This window comes from Aedes aegypti, chromosome 2, assembly GCF_002204515.2.
Source record: "Aedes aegypti strain LVP_AGWG chromosome 2, AaegL5.0 Primary Assembly, whole genome shotgun sequence".
NCBI lineage: Eukaryota > Metazoa > Arthropoda > Insecta > Diptera > Culicidae > Aedes > Aedes aegypti.
Window position 1 is genome coordinate 402,830,708 of NC_035108.1, and position 21,647 is coordinate 402,852,354.

A 21,647-nucleotide genomic window follows, 5' to 3' on the forward strand; every position below is an offset into this window, starting at 1 on the left:
TGGATCCATTAGAAAAACGTAATCCAATAACAATTTGATTTGTAAATTTTACACCTACTTGGACTGCTTCAGTCATAGTGGTGGCTTTGAACATTGCATCAATCATTAGATTCAATTGTTCAGTTAGAAAATTAAAATCAGAGGCAGACATGTCATGTGATTTCCCATTGGAATTTTCGGTAGACGAAGAAGCGGGGTAGGAGCTACCTGTGGCGGTAGGGTTTTTTTCCATTTGATTTGAAACAAGTAGAATGGGTACCCATGGATCGAACAGGGGAGGAGTTCGAATTTCCTGCTACGATATCGGCAAAGGATTTACCGTGGGTAGATACATTCGAAATTGAAAGATTCGAACGGCTACCCGACGGATTAAAATTTGTTTGTGAATGAGCATGATTATGATCTTCCTGGTGGGTATGATTTCTAATCAAGCGATCGTTAACTGAAAAATGAGCATTGTTCGATACTCTACCAGGCAAATTCCGGAAACGACCGTTATCGTAACGGATATTATCCTTCATCTGCCTGGCACGAGCCTCAATGACTCTTTTGCGTGAAATGCATTCCCAAAAGTTAGCTTTGTGAGGGCCCTTGCAATTGGCGCATTCAAACTTTCTGGTATCTTCTTTCACAGGACAGTCGTCCTTAGCGTGAGAAGAACCTCCGCAAATCATGCATTTAGCATCCATGTGACAATTTTTTGTACCATGACCCCACTTTTGGCACCGACGGCACTGAGTGGGGTTCTGGTAATTTCCTCCAGGTTTCTGGAAATGTTCCCACGTCACACGGACATCGAACATAAGTTTAGCTTTTTCTAAAGCTTTAATATTATTTAGTTCTTTTTTGTTAAAGTGAACTAAATAATATTCTTGAGAAAGCCCTTTCCGAACAATGCCAGATTGGGTTCTCTTTTTCATAATGATTACTTGGACTGGGGAAAATCCAAGTAAATCATTTATTCCATTTTTGATCTCTTCAGGTGACTTATAGTCACTTGACAGACCTTTCAAGACGACTTTGAACAAACGTTCAGTTTTGTCGTCATAAGTAAAAAATTTGTGCTTCTTCTCTTCAAGATATCTGAGAAGAAGTTCGCGATCTTTAAGAGTTTCCGGCAAAACGCGACAGTCTCCTTTCTTTGCGATTTGGAAGGAAACCTTGATTCCCCTAATGGAGTTCAAGATCTCCTGCCTAAATCCCGCAAATTCGGAACAACTGACCACGATAGGCGGCACTCTTTGCTTCCTCACTTGAATCAAAGAGCCTGGTCTAGAGGCTGCTTCGATTTGGTGTTCGGAAAATTTGTCTAGAGCATCGAACTGATTGCTCATTTCGATACAATTATTCATTTCACCCTTGGAAGAAAGTTCGCATTCCGGGGAAACGTCCTTTCTTCCATTCTTGCCACGTGTAGTGACAGTTTTAAAACCCACTTTTTTGGAAGGAAGTAGTGAATTTAGAGATTCACCCTTCCTTTTGTTAGTTGTTGATACCATGTTTAGTTAATAAACGAGAAAGACGTGACCTTCGAGAGGTTTTTTCCCTAGACGGTGTCCAAGAAGGATTACCACCGCTAGCTTTCGCCAACGGGTCCAACGAAAAATCGAAGGCACGGGTCCAAACAAGGATCGTAAAGGGATCAATAGTAGAAAAAATAGTACTGAAAAGTACTGTTTTAGTAGCACTGAAAAGTACCGTTTTTAATTTTAGCACTGAAAAGTACTGTTTTATTGCTTTAGGTAGTTTTTAAGAAAACTTCCAAGAGCAGAGAGAATTCGTGTACGCACAGCACGAAGGTACGATGCGCACTGATCGCGAGTGCGTTGAAATTGCCTTCTCCTCACGTTTTTAAGACGGATCAAGAGTTTAAGATCATCGTCTATAATCACGGATTCAAATTTTACTTCACATTTTGGAATTGCAATGCTCCGGGCTTCAACAATGGAATTTGTTAAAGTTTCAAGAGCATTGTCAATATCAAGTTTAGTTTCTAAAGAAATGTTAACATCAAGATTGGGGTCAACATACGTTTTATATATATTCCAGTCGGCTCGTAAATAATTGAAAGTGGAGCTGATAGGATTGAGAATCGCTTCTTGGGATATTTGAAATGTAACAGGGACATGATCAGAATCAAAATCAGCATGAGTAATCAGTTGGCTACAAAGATGACTAGAGTCGGTTAAGACCAAATCAATCGTAGATGGATTTCTAGAAGAGGAAAAACATGTGGGGCTATCAGGGTATTGAATTGAAAAATATCCTGAAAAGCACTCATCAAATAAAATTCTGCCGTTGGAATTACTTTGAGAATTATTCCATGACCGATGTTTGGCATTAAAGTCACCAATGACAAAATATTTTGACTTATTGCGAGTCAATTTACGCAAGGCAGTTTGGAGCAAATTAACTTGCTGCCCAGAGCATTGAAAAGGCAAATAGGCAGCTATGAAAGTATATTTACCAAACTGTGTTTCAACAGAAACACCTAAAGTTTCAAAAACTTCAGTTTCAAATGATGAAAACAGTTGATGTTTTATACGCCTATGAATGATGATTGCAACTCCCCCACATGCCCCATCAAGTCGATCATAACGATAAATAAAAAATTTAGGATCTCTTTTGAGTTTAGATCCAGGTTTTAAATACGTTTCGGTAATAACTGCTATATGCTCGTTATTAACCGTAAGAAAATTAAACAGCTTGTCCTCTTTACCATTCAGAGAACGAGCATTCCAATTTAAAATATTTAAATTATTATTTGGATCCATTAGAAAAACGTAATCCAATAACAATTTGATTTGTAAATTTTACACCTACTTGGACTGCTTCAGTCATAGTGGTGGCTTTGAACATTGCATCAATCATTAGATTCAATTGTTCAGTTAGAAAATTAAAATCAGAGGCAGACATATCATCTGATGATTTCCCATTGGAATTTTCGGTAGACGAAGAAGCGGGGTAGGAGCTACCTGTGGCGGTAGGGTTTTTTCCATTTGATTTGAAACAAGTAGAATGGGTACCCATGGATCGAACAGGGGAGGAGTTCGAATTTCCTGCTACGATATCGGCAAAGGATTTACCGTGGGTAGATACATTCGAAATTGAAAGATTCGAACGGCTACCCGACGGATTAAAATTAGTTTGTGAATGAGCATGATTATGATCTTCCTGATGGGTATGATTCATGATCAAGCGATCGTTAACTGAAAAATGAGCATTGTTCGATACTCTACCAGGCAAATTCCGGAAACGACCGTTATCGTAACGGATATTATCTTTCATCTGCCTGGCACGAGCCTCAATGACCCTTTTGCGTGAAGGACAATACCAAAAATTGGACTTATGGTTAGCCCCGCAATTACAGCATATGAATTTGGTGGTATCTTCCTTCACTGGACAGACGTCCTTAGCGTGAGAAGAACCTCCGCAAATCATGCATTTAGCATCCATGCGACACTTTTTTGTACCATGACCCCACTTTTGGCACCGACGGCACTGAGTGGGGTTCTGGTAATTTCCTCCAGGTTTCTGGAAATGTTCCCATGTTACACGGACATCAAACAAAAGTTTTGCTTTTTCTAAAGCTTTAATATTATTTAGTTCTTTTTTGTTAAAGTGAACTAAATAAAATTCTTGAGAAAGCCCTTTCCGAACAATGCCAGATTGGGTTCTCTTTTTCATAATGATTACTTGGACTGGGGAAAATCCAAGTAAATCATTTATTCCATTTTTGATCTCTTCAGGAGACTTATAGTCACTTGAGAGACCTTTCAAGACAACTTTGAACAAACGTTCAGTTTTGTCGTCATAAGTAAAAAACTTGTGCTTCCTCTCTTCAAGATGTTTGAGAAGAAGTTCACGATCTTTAAGAGTTTCCGGCAAAACGCGACAGTCTCCTTTCTTTGCGATTTGGAAGGAAACCTTGATTCCCCTAATGGAGTTCAAGATCTCCTGCCTAAATCCCGCAAATTCGGAACAACTGACCACGATAGGCGGCACTCTTTGCTTCCTCACTTGAATCAAAGAGCCTGGGCTAGAGGCTGCTTCGATTTGGTGTTCGGAAAATTTGTCTAGAGCATCGAACTGATTGCTCATTTCGATACAATTATTCATTTCACCCTTGGGAGAAAGTTCGCATTCCGGGGAAACATCCTTTCTTCCATTCTTGCCACGTGTAGTGACAGTTTTAAAACCCACTTTTTTGGAAGGAAGTAGTGAATTCAGAGATTCACCCTTCCTTTTGTTTGTTGTTGATACCATGTTTAGTTAATAAACGAAAGAAGACGTGACATTCGAGAGGTTTTTTCCCTAGACGGTGTCCAAGAAGGATTACCACCGCTAGCTTTCGCCAACGGGTCCAACGAAAAATCGAAGGCACGGGTCCAAACAAGGATCGTAAAGGGATCAATAGTAGAAAAAATAGTACTGAAAAGTACTGTTTTAGTAGCACTGAAAAGTACCGTTTTTAATTTTAGCACTGAAAAGTACTGTTTTTGTAGCACTGAAAAGTACTGTTTTATTGTTTTAGGAAGTTTTTAAGAAAACTTCCAAGAGCAGAGAGAATTCGTGTACGCACAGCACGAAGGTACGATGCGCACTGATCAATAAATCTTTATTTGAATGTTTAACAAGATGAGTCATCCCGATCAATGTTACTCCGCTGATCAATGTTACCCCGGATTACGGTACATACAATTAAAGAAAGTTTGTTAAGATAGCCAAGGTAGCCCTCAATCTGTTGAATATCTTTGCCGAAGACACCAATCTTCTAGCTGATAAGGATCTTGAGGTAGAGAAGATTGAAGATTTTTTTACTAGCGCATCATAGCGGATGAATTTCCAATCAGACTCGTCACTGCCAGATAGCCTTTGATCTGCTGAACAACTTTGTCGGAGACACCAAACATCTAGCTCAAAAGGATCTTAAGATACAGATGATTTAATAAAACTCGTCACTAGCGCCGCCAGCGGATGAATTCTCAGTCATATTTTTCATCGCCAGATAGCCCTTGATCTGCTGAATGATTTTGCCGAACACATCAACCTTCAAGCCCATTTGAATGTTAAGATATCCGTTTGAGGCCAATTTTGGACCCCTCCTGTTCACGCTTTTTCCGTTACCTAGAAAAGGAGGAGGAGTCAGGGGGAATGTCTCACCCAAGGATTGTAAAACCAACTAACCGCATTTACTTTAAAATTTATTTCAAATTTATTGATCTCAGAATTGTGGCTTTTTAAAAATTCAAAATTCGTCTCGGGCTTTTAAGGTTTAAGGATCCCGCCCGAGGTTTTCTCAGGAATTGCTCCAGAAAACCCTTCAGGATGTTATCCAAATCTTAGTATGGTAATTTTTACACATATTATTTTCATCATTAACATTTTTTTTCTGGGTTTTCTTTAGAAAAACTCGATCTCGGACTTTCAATAATTTCTGAAAAAAAAAACTGTTGGCGAATCTCTGGATAAATTCTTTGAGGAAAGTTAAAATGTTATATTTATTTTCTTATCCAAGAAAACATTGACCAGATTTTGATTCCTAAAACATATTTTCTTTCTTAATGTAAATATTGCAAGTCTATTTTACTTTTCGAAGGTTCGAAACATTTTTAAAATGTTTTGAGTTAACGTGTACCCCCGTTAATTTGAACGGTACCTCATGCAAACCATCGGGGTTCATTTTTAATTTGAACATCTAGTCACCCTAGAATCGTGTTTCTGGTCACCGCTTTCACTGTTTTGTTTTGATTCTGCGTTCCGTTCCACAGCGTTCCATTTCACTTTACTGCGATCCAAGAGCTAAATGACGTTTGGACCATTTTTGATCTGAACGACGTGCAAATTAGCGGGGTACAAATTAAAAAGTGTTCAGATTAAATGTGGTCAAACCAACGGGGGTACCCGGTACACTTTTGAGCGGTGTCGTGTAATTAGTGAACTCGTGCATTGGTCCATTTTGACTTTCAGCCAAATATATGCTGAATCACAGCAAAAAAAAAAACATCACGCTTGCTGAGATCTCGTCGTAAAGAAATTTGCTGAGACCTCGGCGTTGCCAATCTCAGTGAAAAGTTGTGAAAAATTCCGAGATTCGGCAAATAAAACTAAATGTGTAATTTAGTTGAATTTCGGTAACTCCAAAGTACTGGTACAGGTAAAAACGAAATGCATGAATCCTAATGTGAATATGAAAATGAATTTCCTGCAATTCTTATGTTTTTCTAGTTTTTTTAAGGTCATAGGAAACCGTTAAAGTCACTTGAATGTAAACCAATTACTAAAGAAATTCTTCATTATATGTAGTATTTTTTATTTTGCTGGATGAAAAAAAAACATTGAAATGTGCATGACTTGGGCGATCCCAGTTTCAGGAAAAATATATTATATCATTCAAGAGGCATCAATGTTTCTCTATCTCAACAGCTGAACAGTTCGGTGAAATAGAACACCGTAATTTCGTCGAAACTTAACGGATTTGAATTTTTACCGAATACTGTAAAAATTTACCGAACTCCGTTAACTTTTTTCACCGAACTGTTCAGCTGTTGAGACTTCACAGGAATCCGTAAAATAATTTAAGTGTGTAGGCAAAATCTTTGAAATGATTCTTACAAAATCCAGGACATAATAATTTTAAAATCATGAGCAGGACATTTTGACAGAATTATGAGTAGTTTTCTTATCAAATCTTGGATTCTTGAAGAAGCTTCAAATAGAATGTAATTTGGTTGACTAGCTTCTGAGGGGCCTTCCTTAGCCGAGTGGTTCCCTGGGCACAGAGTATAATCGTACCTGCCACACGTTATATGGATGAGAAAATGGCAACTTTGGCAAAGAAAGCTCTCAGTTTATAACTGTGGAAGTGCTCATAAGAACACTAAGCTGAGAAGCAGGCTCTGTCCCAGTGAGGACGTTAATGCCAAGAAGAAGTAGCTTCTGAGAATGAGCCATTGGCAGCACTCAACTCGTGTCTCGAGATTTGTAGATTGATATAATCAGATTAAATCGAACTTTATTCATTCGAACCAAAACGCTCTATTTTAACTAAAGGTTCTTAGATCGAAATAAAACACGTCTGATTATGATTAACGTTACAGAATGAATGAGGATTTATTCAATACCACCGTATTGGAACGCATATCCTGTGATTGAACGACGGGTCTCGAGGTCATTACCCCAATCTGCATCACTGAACCCTTCGAATGATGGACAAGAGTGCTTTCGGAATGTTAGCTTCATGGACTTAGTGCCCTTTAGATATCGGAGAATTCTCTTCGCCGCTATCCAATGCATCTCGCTGGGGTCACTGCTGAAGCTACTCACTGCATTCACGGCGTAAGCGATATCTGGACGCGTGCAGTGCGCGATAAACTGCAACCCTCCCACCAATTGACGAAATGGAACCTTTTCCATACATTGCCGTTCTTCTTCCGTTCTTCATCCAGTTTTCGTCAAACGGTTATGTTGGTCCATGAGGGTTGACACAGTATTGCATTCAGTCATGTTGAATCGCTCCAGTAGTCCGTCCACGTAGCGCTCTTGATCTAGCATAACAGCGTCGTTATCTCTGGTGATTCGCATACCGAGTACCTGCTTGGCCTCTCTCAGGTCCTTCATGTGCAATTTCGTCATCAGTTACTTTTTCACATTTTGGACCAACTTCTTATCCGTTGAAAACAGGAAGAAGTCATCCACGTAGACGGCGATCACAAGAATTGTGTCACCATCAATCTTGAAATAAACGCACGGATCGAAACTAGATCGTTTGAATCCCATACGCTTCAGTTCCGCGTCCAATTTCATGTTCCAGACACGGCTCGCTTGTTTCAGGCCGTATAGTGCCTTCAACAATCGACACACTTTCTTCGAAGCCTTCTTGTCGACGAATCCCTCCGGCTGCTCCATATAAATTTCTTCGCCGGATAAATCTCCTTGAAGAAACGCCGTTACCGCATCCAATTGGTGTATGTGCATTAGAGTGGTTCAAAAAATCGTTTTTGCTCCACACCGCTCATTCGATTTTAGACCAAATTCGTAGTGTCCTCCCAAAATTTGAGCTCATTTGGATGAAAACTGAGACTGCACAAGCCCTTTAAAGTTTATATGGGAATTACTATGAGAAAAGCAACCAACTCATTCAATCGGTAATAGTGTTTGCCCATGTGTTCTTGGAGATTAGAACTACGTTGATACTGCGAGATACATTCATCAGCTACAACTTTGCCGAAGACCGCTTTCAAATCGGACGTCTCAGTAATTAGTTATTGATTTATATCCAGTCACAAATTCTTCAGCAGTGCTCATTTAATTTCTGAACAGGCAACATTGGTGCACCTGGCGCGAAAGATAGCACACACAAATCATGGCTACTATGTTTTACTGCATATATCCAGTGATGCCTGCAGAACAGCCTATTAATTATAGCCAAAGTTTTACAACTCATTCAAAAATCAATAACTAATTACCGAGGCGTCCGATCTAAAAACGGTCTTCGGCAAAGTTGTAGCTGATTATTGTATCTCACAGAATCAACATAAGTCTAATCCCCAAGAGCACATGGGCAATCACTATGACCGATTGATTGAATTGCTTGCTTTTCCCATACAAACTTTAAAAGGCTTGTGCAGTCTCAGCTTTCATCCAAATGAGCTCAAATTTTGGGAGGACACTCAGAATTTGGTCTAAAATCGAATGAGCGGTGTGGAGCAAAAACGATTTTTTGAACCACTTTAATGTGCATGTTTTGTTGTGCCGCCAAGGCTAACAAGAAACGGATGCTCGCGTACCTCACCACCGGCGTGTAGGTTTCGTTGAAATCAACTCCCTTGACTAGCGAGAAATCTTTAATAACTAGCCTTGACTTGTACCTTTCGATTGATCCGTCCGGGTTGAGCTTCCGCTTGAAGACCCATTTACACCTCAGAGCCTTTCTTCCCGGTGGTAGCTCGGTCAAGTTCCATGTCTTATTCGCTTTTAACGCCTGCATTTCTGCGCCACAGCCCACGATCGTCGTCTTCCATGGCCTCACGGACCGATTGTGGTTCGGTTGCTCGCTCATGCTCGTCGATCACCTGGTACGCAACAAACGTTTCAGGGAGTACACTATACGTCATATCGAAATTAAGATACTTGCCTGGGGTACAGCGCTCCCGCCCGCTGCGTCTTACAGCATATTGCTGATCCTCTTGTTGCGAAATCGTGCGAATCGTCTCAATGGCATCATTCGCACTATCGTAATCCGTCTCGTTCTCCAAATCGTCCTCCACCAGCGGGACTTCCGGCTCTGAATTGTCGGCCCCGGCCGAGATCGTACGCGATACGGCTTCTTCATTACCTTCAACAATTTCGTCACTCACAAACTCCATTTTCGTTTCAGGTACGGGCTCAAATTTCATAGCATTTCCGCTAGCTTCGCTCAGGAAAACAACGTCCCGGGACACGAACACTTTGCCAGTTCTTGGGTTGAACACTCGAAGCCCCTTCGAACGTTCGGAATACCCAACAAAGATGCCAGGTTTGGATTTTGGATCCCACTTCAATCGCTTCGCTTTGGCCACTTGGCACATCGTTTTTGCGCCAAACACACGTAGCTCCGATAAGTCCGGCCGCTTACTGCTGAATCGTTCCTCCGGAGTCACTCGCAAACCTTTTGTCGGTGATTGGTTGATCAGGAACACAGCAGTTGAAACAGCTTCCGCCTAAAAACCATTCTCCAAATTGGCATCGAACAGCAGGCATCGTGCCCGCTCGACTATCGTACGGTTTGCTCTCTTCGACGGTGCCACAATTCCATATCGAATTCTTCCTTGGCCGTGCACGTAACTTGTTCGTCGGCTACACACAATTTGTAGAGACCGCCACTCGCTCGTCCAATGGCCACCAGCTCGTTGGAAGCCGATCGCACCTCACATGCATCCTTCGAGAACGTCACTGTGTAATCGTTGCTGCAAATTTTACTCACGGATATCAAATTGATCGCCAGATCAGGGATGCTCTGCACTTTGGACAAAGAAACATTGCACGTGCCATCCCCGATATCCGCTTTGAGCTTCACGTTACCAACAGCTTCTACCTTCGAAACAGCATTATTCGCCACGCTACTTTGCTGCTGAACATCTTTCGCACCGTCCAATGCGACTTCACCGTTGCACATGTGCGAGGTAGCCCCAGAATCAAAAATCCAACTCACCTCGCGCTTGTTGGACGACTCGCTAACTGTAAACGCAGCATGCGTATCGGATTTGGGCTTCTTCTTCTCATTCTTCATCGGACACTCCGCAGCGTAGTGCCCCAATCGCTTGCATCGATAGCACTTCACACCGGCCTTGTTGGACGACGACTTCGATCCTTTTCGCTGGGAATAAAACGCACCATCTTGTCCGCTCGAGCTTGAACCGCCGGAATCCTTAACGTCTTGCAGTATCTTGGCATTCACAGCGTCCACCATAATTTTCCTTCCAGACGCCTCGAGGCCCATTATCATTGGTTCGTACACCTCGGGGAGTCCCATTAGCAGCAAACTGGCCAACCACTCGTCGTCGACATTGAATCCCGCTTCGCTCAGCTTATGACTAGTGCACATCATTTCGTTGACGTACGCTTCGACGGTGGAATAATCCCCTAACCGAATACTGGTCAACTTACGCAGCAATCCGATCCGCCGTGTCATCCCGTCATCCTGGAAAGCGTTTTTGAGGTTGTCCCATGCTTGCTTCGTTGTGTTCGCCGATTGCACCAAGCTATAGTTGATCGGCTCGATGCTGAGGCAAATCGTAGCTAGTGCCCTCAGAGACAGCGCGTTCTCCGGATCACCTTCTTCCGGTGCATTTAGGGCGTCCCACGTTCCCTCACGGATCAGTAGCATTTTGGTCGAAAATGCCCATGAAGAGTAGTTTTCTCGCCCACGAAGCCTTTCCATAACGGGCAGCGTCAACACCTCCGCTTCCGAGTAGTCTTCCGCCTCCAACTCCGGCAAGTCCTCCGTTGCCATCTCCGGTAGGTCTTCGGATTCCAAATCCGGAACCGGATTGGTTTTCGTTGGCTTGAGACATCTTGATTCAGGAACGCAAAGAAATCTTGAGATCGGAAACCTCCAGTGAAAAATGTTCACACTTGTTTGGTCGTTACTAAGGTAACCAATCGGCTGGGCCAATAACCTAAAGGTTCTTAAATCAAAATAAAACACGTCTGATTATGATTAACGTTACAGACAGAATGAGGATTTATTCAAATCGAAATTCATGGCTTACTATGATAACATTAACGTCCTTTGGATGAAACACAGGATTTAATCTTAGAGGTTATTGGCGAAAGTTTGCTCTTGGCAGCCGCAAAACTGTCCTCCGAGCACTGATACTCGCTTTTCTTCTTACTCATGCAGCTCTTAAATTTCTTCTCCTCTTCGCTGATAACTTTCTTTACATCTTTACCCATCGATTTGAAGCATCCTTGAATCTGCGAGGGAAAAATAAATAAATGAAGCTTTACAAATTTGTGCAATGAGGAATGAAAAATGATCACAAACCTTGGAATAGTCTCCAATCCTCCCGATAGCTTCCACCACCGGAACTCTCACTTCTGATTGTAAATCGTTGTTCAGTGCTGATCGAAGGTACTCACTCTGGATGTGATCCACCTTGGTATCCTTGTCGAGTAATGCAACCACCTGTCTATATGTATCGGCCGGATCGTTCTTTTCACTACCTTTACTGTCTTCAGCGTTAGCTTCTCCTTCGTCACCTCCTGTACTATCCTCTTCCCCATCATCACTTCCGGCATCATCTCCGGCGTCTTCCTTTTCTCCTTCCTCTTTTTCAGCATCTTCTTCGCCAGCATCTTCCTCACCAGCATCTTCCTCACCAGCATCCTCATGTCCTGTATTCTCCTCTTTGCCAGTATCTTCACCGCCAGCATCCTCATCTCCAGCATGCTCTTCACCTTCATTTTCTTCTTCGCCGCCATCACCTCCAGCATCATCGGTCGTTTCTTCGTCACCTCCCTCCGCTACTGGTTCTTCATCTTCGGGCATGGGCCTGGAAAGCACAATGCCTACCAGACAGAATAGCAAGAATAATTTAACCAAGGGTTTCATTTTCTCCTAGGGGCTCGGTATGACATCCCTGGTGCAATAGCATCATTATTTATATGAATAGATTTCATCTGCTGAAGCATCAACTCTAGTTTGTACAGCTGCTGATTCAACAATTGATGAGCAATCGGCTCGTGGCTGCGACAAATATTTGTCAATCTTGGTCTATAGTGTTGATCAAGCATGGTGTGTAATGAAATCGCATACAATGTATTTGATCAACTGTAGTGTGAGGCTACAGTCGAGAATTCCCGATATTTATAAGGGATATGAACTCAGAAATCATTGATAGAATTTTAATCTAGTCCAGACTTAGGTGTTCGCTACATTATGAAATATTTGTTAACATTATTGATGGCTTTGAGCCTAGTGAACTTAATGCTCACGAGGCCAACTCCCGAAGACGATGGTGGTACCAGTGAGGAACCACAAACTCAGGAAACGACCGGCGAAACCACCGGAAGCGACGAAAAAAAGGGAGCATCCGAAGAGCCAAACGCCGACGATGCTTCTAAGACAGACGACGTCGAAGAAAAGGGAGATGACGATACGGCCAAAAAGGAAGACGATGGTGAAAGTAAGGATGGCGAAGGATCTGAAAAGTCCGATAAAGAGAAGGGTGAACCCAAAAACGATCCCCGAGAAACGTACAACAAAGTGATAGAGCAACTGGATCAGATCAAAGTGGACAACGTGGAGGACGGTCACGAGCGGTCCGAGCTCGCCGCTGACATACAGAGATATCTACGTAACCCAATAGTGGACGTAATCGGATCGGCCGGTGACTTCTCGAAGGTTTGTGTTCTGGTCATATACGGCGTATAACATGAGCATAACGCACATAAATTTTCCCAAATTACAGATTGCAAAATGTTTCAAATCGATGGTTGGCGACGCGAAAAAGGCCATTGAAGAGGACGTTAAAGGGTTCAAGGAATGTACCGCCAAGAAGGACAGCAACGCTTATCAATGTTCTCAAGATCGAAGCACAGTGCAGGATAAAATCGCGAAAATGAGTTCCAAGATCGCGTCTTGCGTTGCTTCCAATAGATCATGAGCGGTATGAGTAATAAATAATGATAATTTTGCTATATATTAAAATATCCAATAAAATAATCAAATCACATACCTACGTTGAATTATCTATCAAACCCCAAAATTAAGTTAAATCAGTTGACTTTTATCATTTCAAGAGTTATCCAAACTTCGTGAGCTAAAATTGATGAGATATGTACCTTAATCATTATTTCAGATTTACATCAATTAAGATTGAAGATAATAAAAATTGCCATGTAGAGGAAAAAATCTGATTTTTTTTAGAACAGATTGCTTAATGAGTTCTTTTAGGATCTCACCCAGGGCTTCTTAAAGAATCCCTTCTGATATTTACTCTGGGATCCTGCCAGCAGTTCAGTTTAGTAATTTCAGTAGCGATTCTAGCAGAAAATTTTCAGGAATCCCTTCAGGGTCTTCTTCTGGTCATTTTCAGGAATTCATTAAAGAGGTAGTACATAAATGGCTCTTGTTTCCAAGAAGTAAACCCATAATATCCAGATGCAAGTGTGACACAAACAGTATGCCAAAAAAACCTATGAAATTATAGTTCCTCAGTTTTTAAATAGTTTGTCGATAAGCTCTACCATCAGACGGGGTCTATTGGCTACTCCTTTCGCTTCAGAAGCAGAAAATCATGGGTTCAATCCCAGGCCCGTCCCTTTCCTCGTACTGTGTAGTTGTGTCTTTCACTTGCATCTGTCTTTCACGTTTAATCTATCACAGTGGATCATTTGTTCATAGCATTTGCCAGAACCAGAGACGAAAAAAAAACATTTTCTCACGCTTCCACTCTTCCATCATTATAGTATACGCCTCTCCTTACACCTGTAGGTGAATTCCGGCGAACAATATCTTCGAAGAGAAGAAATTTTCTTCCATTACGCACCAGCAAGAAAATTTTCTTTTCTTCGAAGAAAATACGCGCCGGAATTCGCCTACTGATACAAAGTCAATCTGCTGACCAACAAGCATATCTTTCTGCCATGCAATAACCACCCCTACACCTTCTCGCATGAACTGACGTAGATGCAGGAGTATATCCAGTCTACTGTCGGTCAGTTATAAATACAACATACATTCCTACCCCTTTCCCTCATTGGTCAGCATTCCGACGTGGCAGGCGCCATTGTTGCCTAAAAATAGATAATCCAAGCATTGTGAGCTGATCTGGCGATACTGGATTAGCAACCACGGGCGGCAATCAAGCTCAAGTTTATCGATAAGCTCTACAAACATTCATCCTAGGCTACTTCGAGTGATTCTCCAAGATGTTTAACCAAATGTTTCTTTTGGAGTTATTTCATTTATTTTCACAGCATTTCAATCAGAGAATCTACAGGTTTTCTCGGAGTCACTCCAATAATTCTTCAAAGACATTACTTTTAAGTTTTCATGATTGTCTCCAAGAATTTCATCAGACATTATTCAGAACAATTTACCTATTTTCCCAAATTTTCAATTATTATTTTAAAGATTTTTTTAGAAGTTCATTTAGCGAATCTCCATGAATTCAACCAATTTTCTAGAATTAAGATTTTTTTCCTAAGATTTTCACAAAAAAATATCAACTATGTATTACTATGAAAAAGCTTCACCAAGAATCAGTACCATCGGTAACTCCCGAAACCTTCGAACTGAATATTTATCAATCTGCCCGAAATTCCAATAGATCTGCCAAGAAATTTGATTTTTTGTTAATTCAGCACAGCAATTTATTCTTGTTAATTATTTATTTTTGTTAATTCAGCAATTTATTGTCGAGTCTACTAAGAATTCAGAAAAAAATCAGCCAAGGGTCTTTTCTACAATCAATTTACAAATCACCTACCTTTTAGTGATCTTTCAAAGAATTTTCAATTATCGCCTTGATTCTCGTTAGGATTCCTGTAAAGATCTCATCAAAAATGTTCCATTAATCTATCAATAATATCTGCCAGGAATCCTTAAGTGCCCTTCCCAAAATGTTGTTAATTTTATAAGAACTAATTTTTATTTGTTTAATATTTTATCGTAATAAATCTACAAAGCATTTCATAAGAAATCGATAAAAATTGTTAGTAATTCTAGCAAACTCAGGAAACCGGAGATTTTTTAAGGATTTTGATAAAACAAATATATAACTAGTTCCGAGTTTACAGTCAGTCTTGCACCTGGCAATACTTTCGCCCATAGTGCTTGAAACTGAAACAAACCAATTATGATTTCTTCAGGAATAAATCTAGAGATTTCATCAGGGTCTCCTTCAGATCCTTCATAAATTAATCGATATTTTTTTGGTATTTGCAGCAATTATTACTGGAGTCCACACCGCGGCAAAAAAAATAAAGTCTTAAGAAATAATTATGATTTGGCTATTATTATTAAAATTAGTAAGTTTTACTTGTGCTTTTGGTGAAGAAGTTCATTACTGATTTACCTTCAATAGCGGGGTAGTTATTGTAGCGATTGATATGGAAATAATTTCAAACAATGGTTCTTAACCCTTCAGTCGTCGCGCGGTTTGCCACCGTAAGAACCACCACGCCGATGCTGTGTACAATAAGCGAGGTTTTTTCACCACTGTTGTACAAAATACAACAGCGCGACGGCTGAAGTGTTAAAAAAATCATAGATCTCGTTTATAAAATTTATGATTTCGTTTCCAATATGATTAATTGGGAAATGAAGTCAAAGTTCGACTGAGTCCTTAGTCATGATTTATGGAAAATCTTAGTAATTTTGTTTCAGTGTATATATAAATAAAAATGGAAAGGTGTTTGTATGTCACGAAATGGCTTTAAACGAGATTTACCTGATACTTTCACAGTTGGGTTGTTGGAGTGTTCCGACGTGTTTGTGTGTACAAAAAATGAAGTAACTTCACGGAAAAAGCATGAAAAACAAGGGGAAGAAAATCAACACTTTTTTAGTTAAATTTTGTTTCGAGTTATCGAACAGCTTACCTGAGCAAAGTTGAATAGCAAAATGATAATAAATCTTGTTATTTGGTTATCATCATTTGATAACTGATTTTGTTATCATCTTGGCAGAATTAACAGCCAACATAACAATATTGAGAACTCAAATTTGTTTGTCGAATAACAAAGCAATAGTAAATTACGTTATCACTGAGTTCAAGTTGATAACTAAATTTACAACATCATTTTTTTTATGGTCATAAATTACTGAAAAATTTTGAGAAATGAGTGTTTTGGATTAAACTTACGCCTCAAATAATTTTACGAAATTTTGTATGACGAAATGTCATCTTTGTTCATCAACACATACTTTGTAAAAATGTTATGGGAAAGATGTGTGATAACATATTTTGTTATCAACCTGTTATCAATAATGACAACCAATGTTGTTATCATTCGGTTATCATTGATAACAGAATATCAAATTGATAACAGCGATAATTAAAATTGTTATCATTTTGATATTATTCAGTTATCCGCCTTTGCACGGCGTCACAAAACAAGATTTGTCGGGTCAATTAGTTTCTCAATAAATTTATCCATTGTAATCAGTCGAACTCCTTAGGATTTACTTAAACCAGAAAGTAAGTATACTTGCAGGCATTAGAACGTACTGAAACTTTGGAGGCACAACTTTGGAAAGAAAAACTTCAAAATAAGAAGATCGACTTCGTGCATCCGTTATTTCTGCATATTAGGGTAATTCGCCAATTGTTGAACGAAAAAATGCTCGCTAATTGTTGAACACGCCATAAGGAATACACGGACTGTTCAACAATAGGTGAGGTTTTTAGCCGTTCAACATTAGGCGAATTGCCCTAGTTCCTTTGAAATCGCGAGTAGGGGCACAAGTCGCATATTGTGACAGCCATGTTTGGATTCCAACATGTTTCACCTTAAGGTGCCACGGAAGAATGTGTTACTTTCCCTACATTTTGTCATGTCTCAGTCGAGGATGGAGAGAAGCGGCCATGAATCGAGTGAATTGGCGAATTATTGTTGGCGAGGCTATATCAAGATAATTGATGTAAAGCCAAAGAAGTAAGTAAGTAACTTACTTACTATGAACTGCCCGAGCAGGATGGACTGCAAAAAAATAAAAATAAAAATAAAATATTCCATATCAGGTAATTTCCAATACATACTACCTAAATTAAAATAGCACTGCAAAAGAAGTAAATGTCAAAAATAAAACCTAAAATATTTCCCACGAATACCAATATGATGATTGATATTGCAATATCCAAATAATACATGATGATCAATATCTCAAGCAGCCCTTTATGGCTAACAAATACTTCACAGGGATTAAAAACAATATTTTCAATGACACAATAATGCCAAAATTCTGGAATCACTGAACAATGTTTAGTTATGATAAAATCCCTGAAACTGTTAAGCTATTGATAGGTGCTAGTTATGCATTCCTGCTTGGTTAAAGGTTTAGTTCTTGTATGATTTATAGTTAAAAAATCTGCACAAACCCTGGCATAAACCTAGGTGGCACTCCCTGACAGAACTCGTGTAGGAATATTTGAAAGATTTCCTAGAAAAATCAGCAGAAGAATGTCTGGAGGAAACCTAAGGAACTTTTCTGGATAATACTAGTGGAGTTACTGGAGGTCTAAAAATTACAATGCTGAAAAATTTCCTGGAGGAAATTATGAAATTTCTCCTGAAATTTATCAAAAAAAGGTGATTATTTGTGTCTACAAAGAAACAAAAAAGTGACGACTTTCTGATAATCTGCAACCGAGAACACCTCTGCATCTCTACAATTGCCACAATAAGAGTATTTTAGCGGAAATACTGGTTCGTGAGGCGATCCGTGAATAAGATAGAAATCGATTGGCGATATTATTTGATCACTTTACTGCGCGAACTCTAAACCGAACCCGAATGATACTTATGTGAATAAGTTTTTTGTTCATACGGATGAGTTTTGTAAGTGGGAAGGCTCAGAAGCTACATGATGTGAATCCACATTGGCAGGTGATGCGACTCATGTAACCTCAGTTTTAAAAATTATTTATCAGTACGCCGACACTTTTTATTTGGAACTGTCCAAAGATTGTTTTTAGATAATGGCGACAATAAAATAGAAGCAAAGCTTTGTGTATTTTAGAAATCTGTTTAATATGATTATATGAATAGGAGTCTATATGTATATATGTTATCATTAGCGTGATTAGCTCATCAGCTGTTAATTCCAAATAACATTCGTGTAAGTAATATTGCTTTCAACGTAGCTTGATGGTTTTAATAATTTTGGTTATAGCATGAGCTTTTAGCTTTTGTAAAACTAAAACATCACCACAAAGAGAGTAATTTGATCTGGAAACTGTTTTTATGTTGGTGTTCAATTAGTTGGAGCTGTTATGTGGATGATAATGAAACGTATCTTAGCGATCAACTCACAAAACCAAAATCTCTCGACCAGATTCACCATAATACCGTTCTTTCTTGACAAAGTTAAATGAGGACAAACTAATCCTATCAAGGCAGCAGGTGACGTCATTATAATCACCCTATCAATTTTAAGAAGAAAATCTCAAGTACCATTTTATATATTGATGTAAAAATTGTACCACTGTAATTATATATAACTTTCATCGGTTCACTAAAACTCTAGATTTGCTTCTGCAATGTTTTGATGATAATTGTTAGAGCGAGTCCGCTTATCTTCGATGTTACCATAAGCATAAGCATACAATTCGTAGTATCGAGAAGGGGAATGTTAGTGTGATGTCCATTGCTATTAGAGACCGAGATCACTTCTGCTTCTCCATGGTTTTCACAGGAGGGAATTGTTAGTGAGAGGGTTCCAAAGCTGCATGATCACGATTCACCTTAATAAGTGATGCGATTCATGTAGCCTCAATTTATCTGTTGTCGACGCCATTTTCAATGTCCAATTGTTCAGAGGTTATTTTTAGGAATTTCGACGAATAAATAAAATAATAGTTACGTGTATCTCATTTTTTTTTATAAAACAGGAATAAGGGCTTATGCCGAAACTTATACTGGCGAACCATCCATAGTTTGTTTAACGATTAAATATTACCATGATACATAATTGTGTTATCACAAGCATGAAACGAGCTCACCAGTTAGTAATCCATTATGACTAAAGTTACAATCTCGACCTCTTTACGTAATAACTGGGATAGAAGGGTTTGTTCACAAATTTCATAACGCTGAAAATTGCCATTTTTGACACCCTCCCACTCCTTCGTAATGCTTTTTGCAAGAATGTTTTACTAATTTTGTATGAACTGTAATGTCTTGAGGACACCCACTCACCCCCTTCAGCGTTATGAAATTTATGAATAGGCCCGAAAATCACTCCGATGACACGCAAAAACGAACTATTAGGCTTGGGCTTTAGAAAAGCTCTCAAATCCCTCCCTTGCGTTACAGAACATGAACCAAATAATGATAATACAGTAAGGACCCGATTTTGTCAGCCCCTCGATGAATTTTAGACTGACAAAATCGGGAACCTGACAAAATCGGGACATTTAACTTTTGTTTCTTTTTATCAACTTTTTACGTGTAAATATTGATATATAGGCAACTTAACAAACAATATAGCCTTTAAACCAATACTGATTTACTTTACCAATACTGATGAAGATTTCTGTGTGGTAGAATCATTGACTCCCTTATGGAAAAACGAACTTTTTCATACAGCTATTGAGTTTTCTTTATTCGTGCATGGAAATAACAGACCTAAAGATTGCGACTTTGAAGAAGTTCATGATTATCGTTCAGCAAATTATGACAATATAAGACAGAAAATCAATCAAGTAAGTTGGCAAAATGTGTTAAGAAACGAAGAAAATGTTGAATCTGCCGTTAAAATGTTTTACAAAATTTTAAACGTCATAATACACGACGATATACCCTTAATAAAAAGAAGAAGGAATCATAACTCAAAGTATCCTATATGGTTTAGTAGAGAAATCAAAAATTTAAAGAATCGTAAGCAAAAGGCACATAAAATATACAAAAAATGTAAAAATGATGCAAATTTAATTACCTATTTAAATATTTGCGATCAATTAAATCTTGCCATTGATACCGCATTTGAAGAGTATAATGAACGAACTGAGCGTGAATTGAAATCATGTCCTAAAAATTTCTTTAATTACGTTAAAACAAAAACCAAATCTAACAACTTTCCATCTGAAATGCACCTTGATGATAAAATTGGTGTGAACCCTGAAGAAAGCTGCAATCTGTTTGCAACATTTTTTCGAGACGTTTACACTACTTATTCGGAAAATAATCGAGATCGTGAATATTTCTCATTTCTTCCGGAAATCCCAAATGACATTTGCGTCAATCAAATCAAAGTACATGATATTGTAGATGCACTAAAAAGTCTAGATGTCTCCAAAGGTGCTGGACCTGACGGGATTCCACCTGTATTTTTGAAAATGTTATCAATCGAACTTGCATCTCCGCTATTTTGGCTCTACAATATGTCTCTGCAATCAGGTAGTTTCCCTGAAACATGGAAAAGCTCATTTTTAGTGCCGATCTTTAAAAGTGGCAAAAAATCCGACATACGTAATTATCGTGGGATAGCCATTATCTCTTGTATTCCAAAGATTTTCGAGGCAATAATAAATAAAATTTTATTCGATATGGTTAAAAACAGAATAACTCATACTCAGCATGGTTTTTTAAGGGACGCTCAACATGCACAAACTTGCTGGAGTTCATTCATTATTCTTTGACTGCCATGGATAATGGTAATCACGTGGAAGCTCTCTATACAGATTTCAGTAAAGCTTTCGATCGCATTGACATACTAATGTTGCTTTTTAAGTTAGAAAAAATTGGATTTCAACCTTCTTAAATGGGTAGAGTCTTATCTTACTAATCGCCAACAAATAGTTAGATACAAAGGAGTAAAATCTATTCCAATTAAAGTTACATCGGGAGTTCCTCAAGGGTCTCATTTAGGGCCATTATTCTTAATTTTATACGTTAACGACATTTCCTTCATTCTGAAAAAAGTGAAAGCTCTCATATATGCTGATGACATGAAACTGTTTCTTGAAATAGTATACGATGAAGATATACATACTTTTCAAAATGAAATTGATATGTTTTACAAATGGTGCAATAAAAGCCTTCTTCAATTGAACGTGAAAAAATGTAATTCAATATCCTTTAGCAGAAAGCGTAGTATACCTAACACAACAGTCTACCTAGGGAATCAACTAGTAGAAAAATGCGTAAGAATAAGAGATTTAGGAGTGATTTTAGATTCCAAAGTTACTTTTATAGATCACTATAATACAATTATCAACAAGGCAAACAAGATGTTAGCATTTATAAAACGATTTAGCTATAATTTTCACGATCCATACACTATAAAAACATTATACATAACCTATGTGCGTTCAATTTTAGAATACTGTAGCATAGTTTGGTCACCATTTTCATCAACCCATGAAAATCGTATAGAATCAGTTCAAAAACAATTTCTGTTGTTCGCACTTCGAAAATTAGGTTGGACAAGGTTACCT

At 38.9% G+C, this 21,647-nt stretch overlaps 3 protein-coding genes across 3 annotated transcripts; 1 reads left to right on the top strand and 2 right to left on the bottom strand.

Moving 5' to 3' along the window:
* Positions 1-9,754: 9,754 nt before the first annotated feature.
* LOC110675222 lies at positions 9,755-10,270 on the bottom strand. Its single transcript, XM_021839646.1, has one exon. The coding sequence runs from the start codon at positions 10,268-10,270 to the stop codon at positions 9,755-9,757; it is 516 nt and encodes a 171-aa protein (XP_021695338.1).
* A 924-nt stretch (positions 10,271-11,194) lies between these two features.
* On the bottom strand, positions 11,195-12,132 carry LOC5580040 (30 kDa salivary gland allergen Aed a 3). The gene is made up of 2 exons (XM_001660641.2): positions 11,528-12,132; positions 11,195-11,457 (listed from the first exon to the last, which is right to left on the bottom strand). The coding sequence occupies exons 1-2, from the start codon at positions 12,092-12,094 to the stop codon at positions 11,263-11,265; spliced, it is 762 nt and encodes a 253-aa protein (XP_001660691.2). The 5' UTR covers positions 12,095-12,132; the 3' UTR covers positions 11,195-11,262.
* Positions 12,133-12,366: 234 nt separating this feature from the next.
* Positions 12,367-13,219, top strand: LOC5580038 (30 kDa salivary gland allergen Aed a 3-like). Its single transcript, XM_001660640.2, has 2 exons — positions 12,367-12,886; positions 12,954-13,219. The coding sequence occupies exons 1-2, from the start codon at positions 12,422-12,424 to the stop codon at positions 13,146-13,148; spliced, it is 660 nt and encodes a 219-aa protein (XP_001660690.2). The 5' UTR covers positions 12,367-12,421; the 3' UTR covers positions 13,149-13,219.
* The last annotated feature ends 8,428 nt before the right edge of the window (positions 13,220-21,647 follow it).

Bases quoted from the DNA above. Each gene is read 5' to 3' on its own strand.
- LOC110675222 (XM_021839646.1), bottom strand. From the start codon at position 10,270: ATGAAGAATGAGAAGAAGAAGCCCAAATCCGATACGCATGCTGCGTTT.
- LOC5580040 (XM_001660641.2), bottom strand. From the start codon at position 12,094: ATGAAACCCTTGGTTAAATTATTCTTGCTATTCTGTCTGGTAGGCATT. The intron at 11,458-11,527 runs GTTTGTGATCAT...TTTCCCTCGCAG, and splicing joins GGATTGGAGACTATTCCAAG to ATTCAAGGATGCTTCAAATC.
- LOC5580038 (XM_001660640.2), top strand. From the start codon at position 12,422: ATGAAATATTTGTTAACATTATTGATGGCTTTGAGCCTAGTGAACTTA. The intron at 12,887-12,953 runs GTTTGTGTTCTG...CCCAAATTACAG, and splicing joins CGGCCGGTGACTTCTCGAAG to ATTGCAAAATGTTTCAAATC.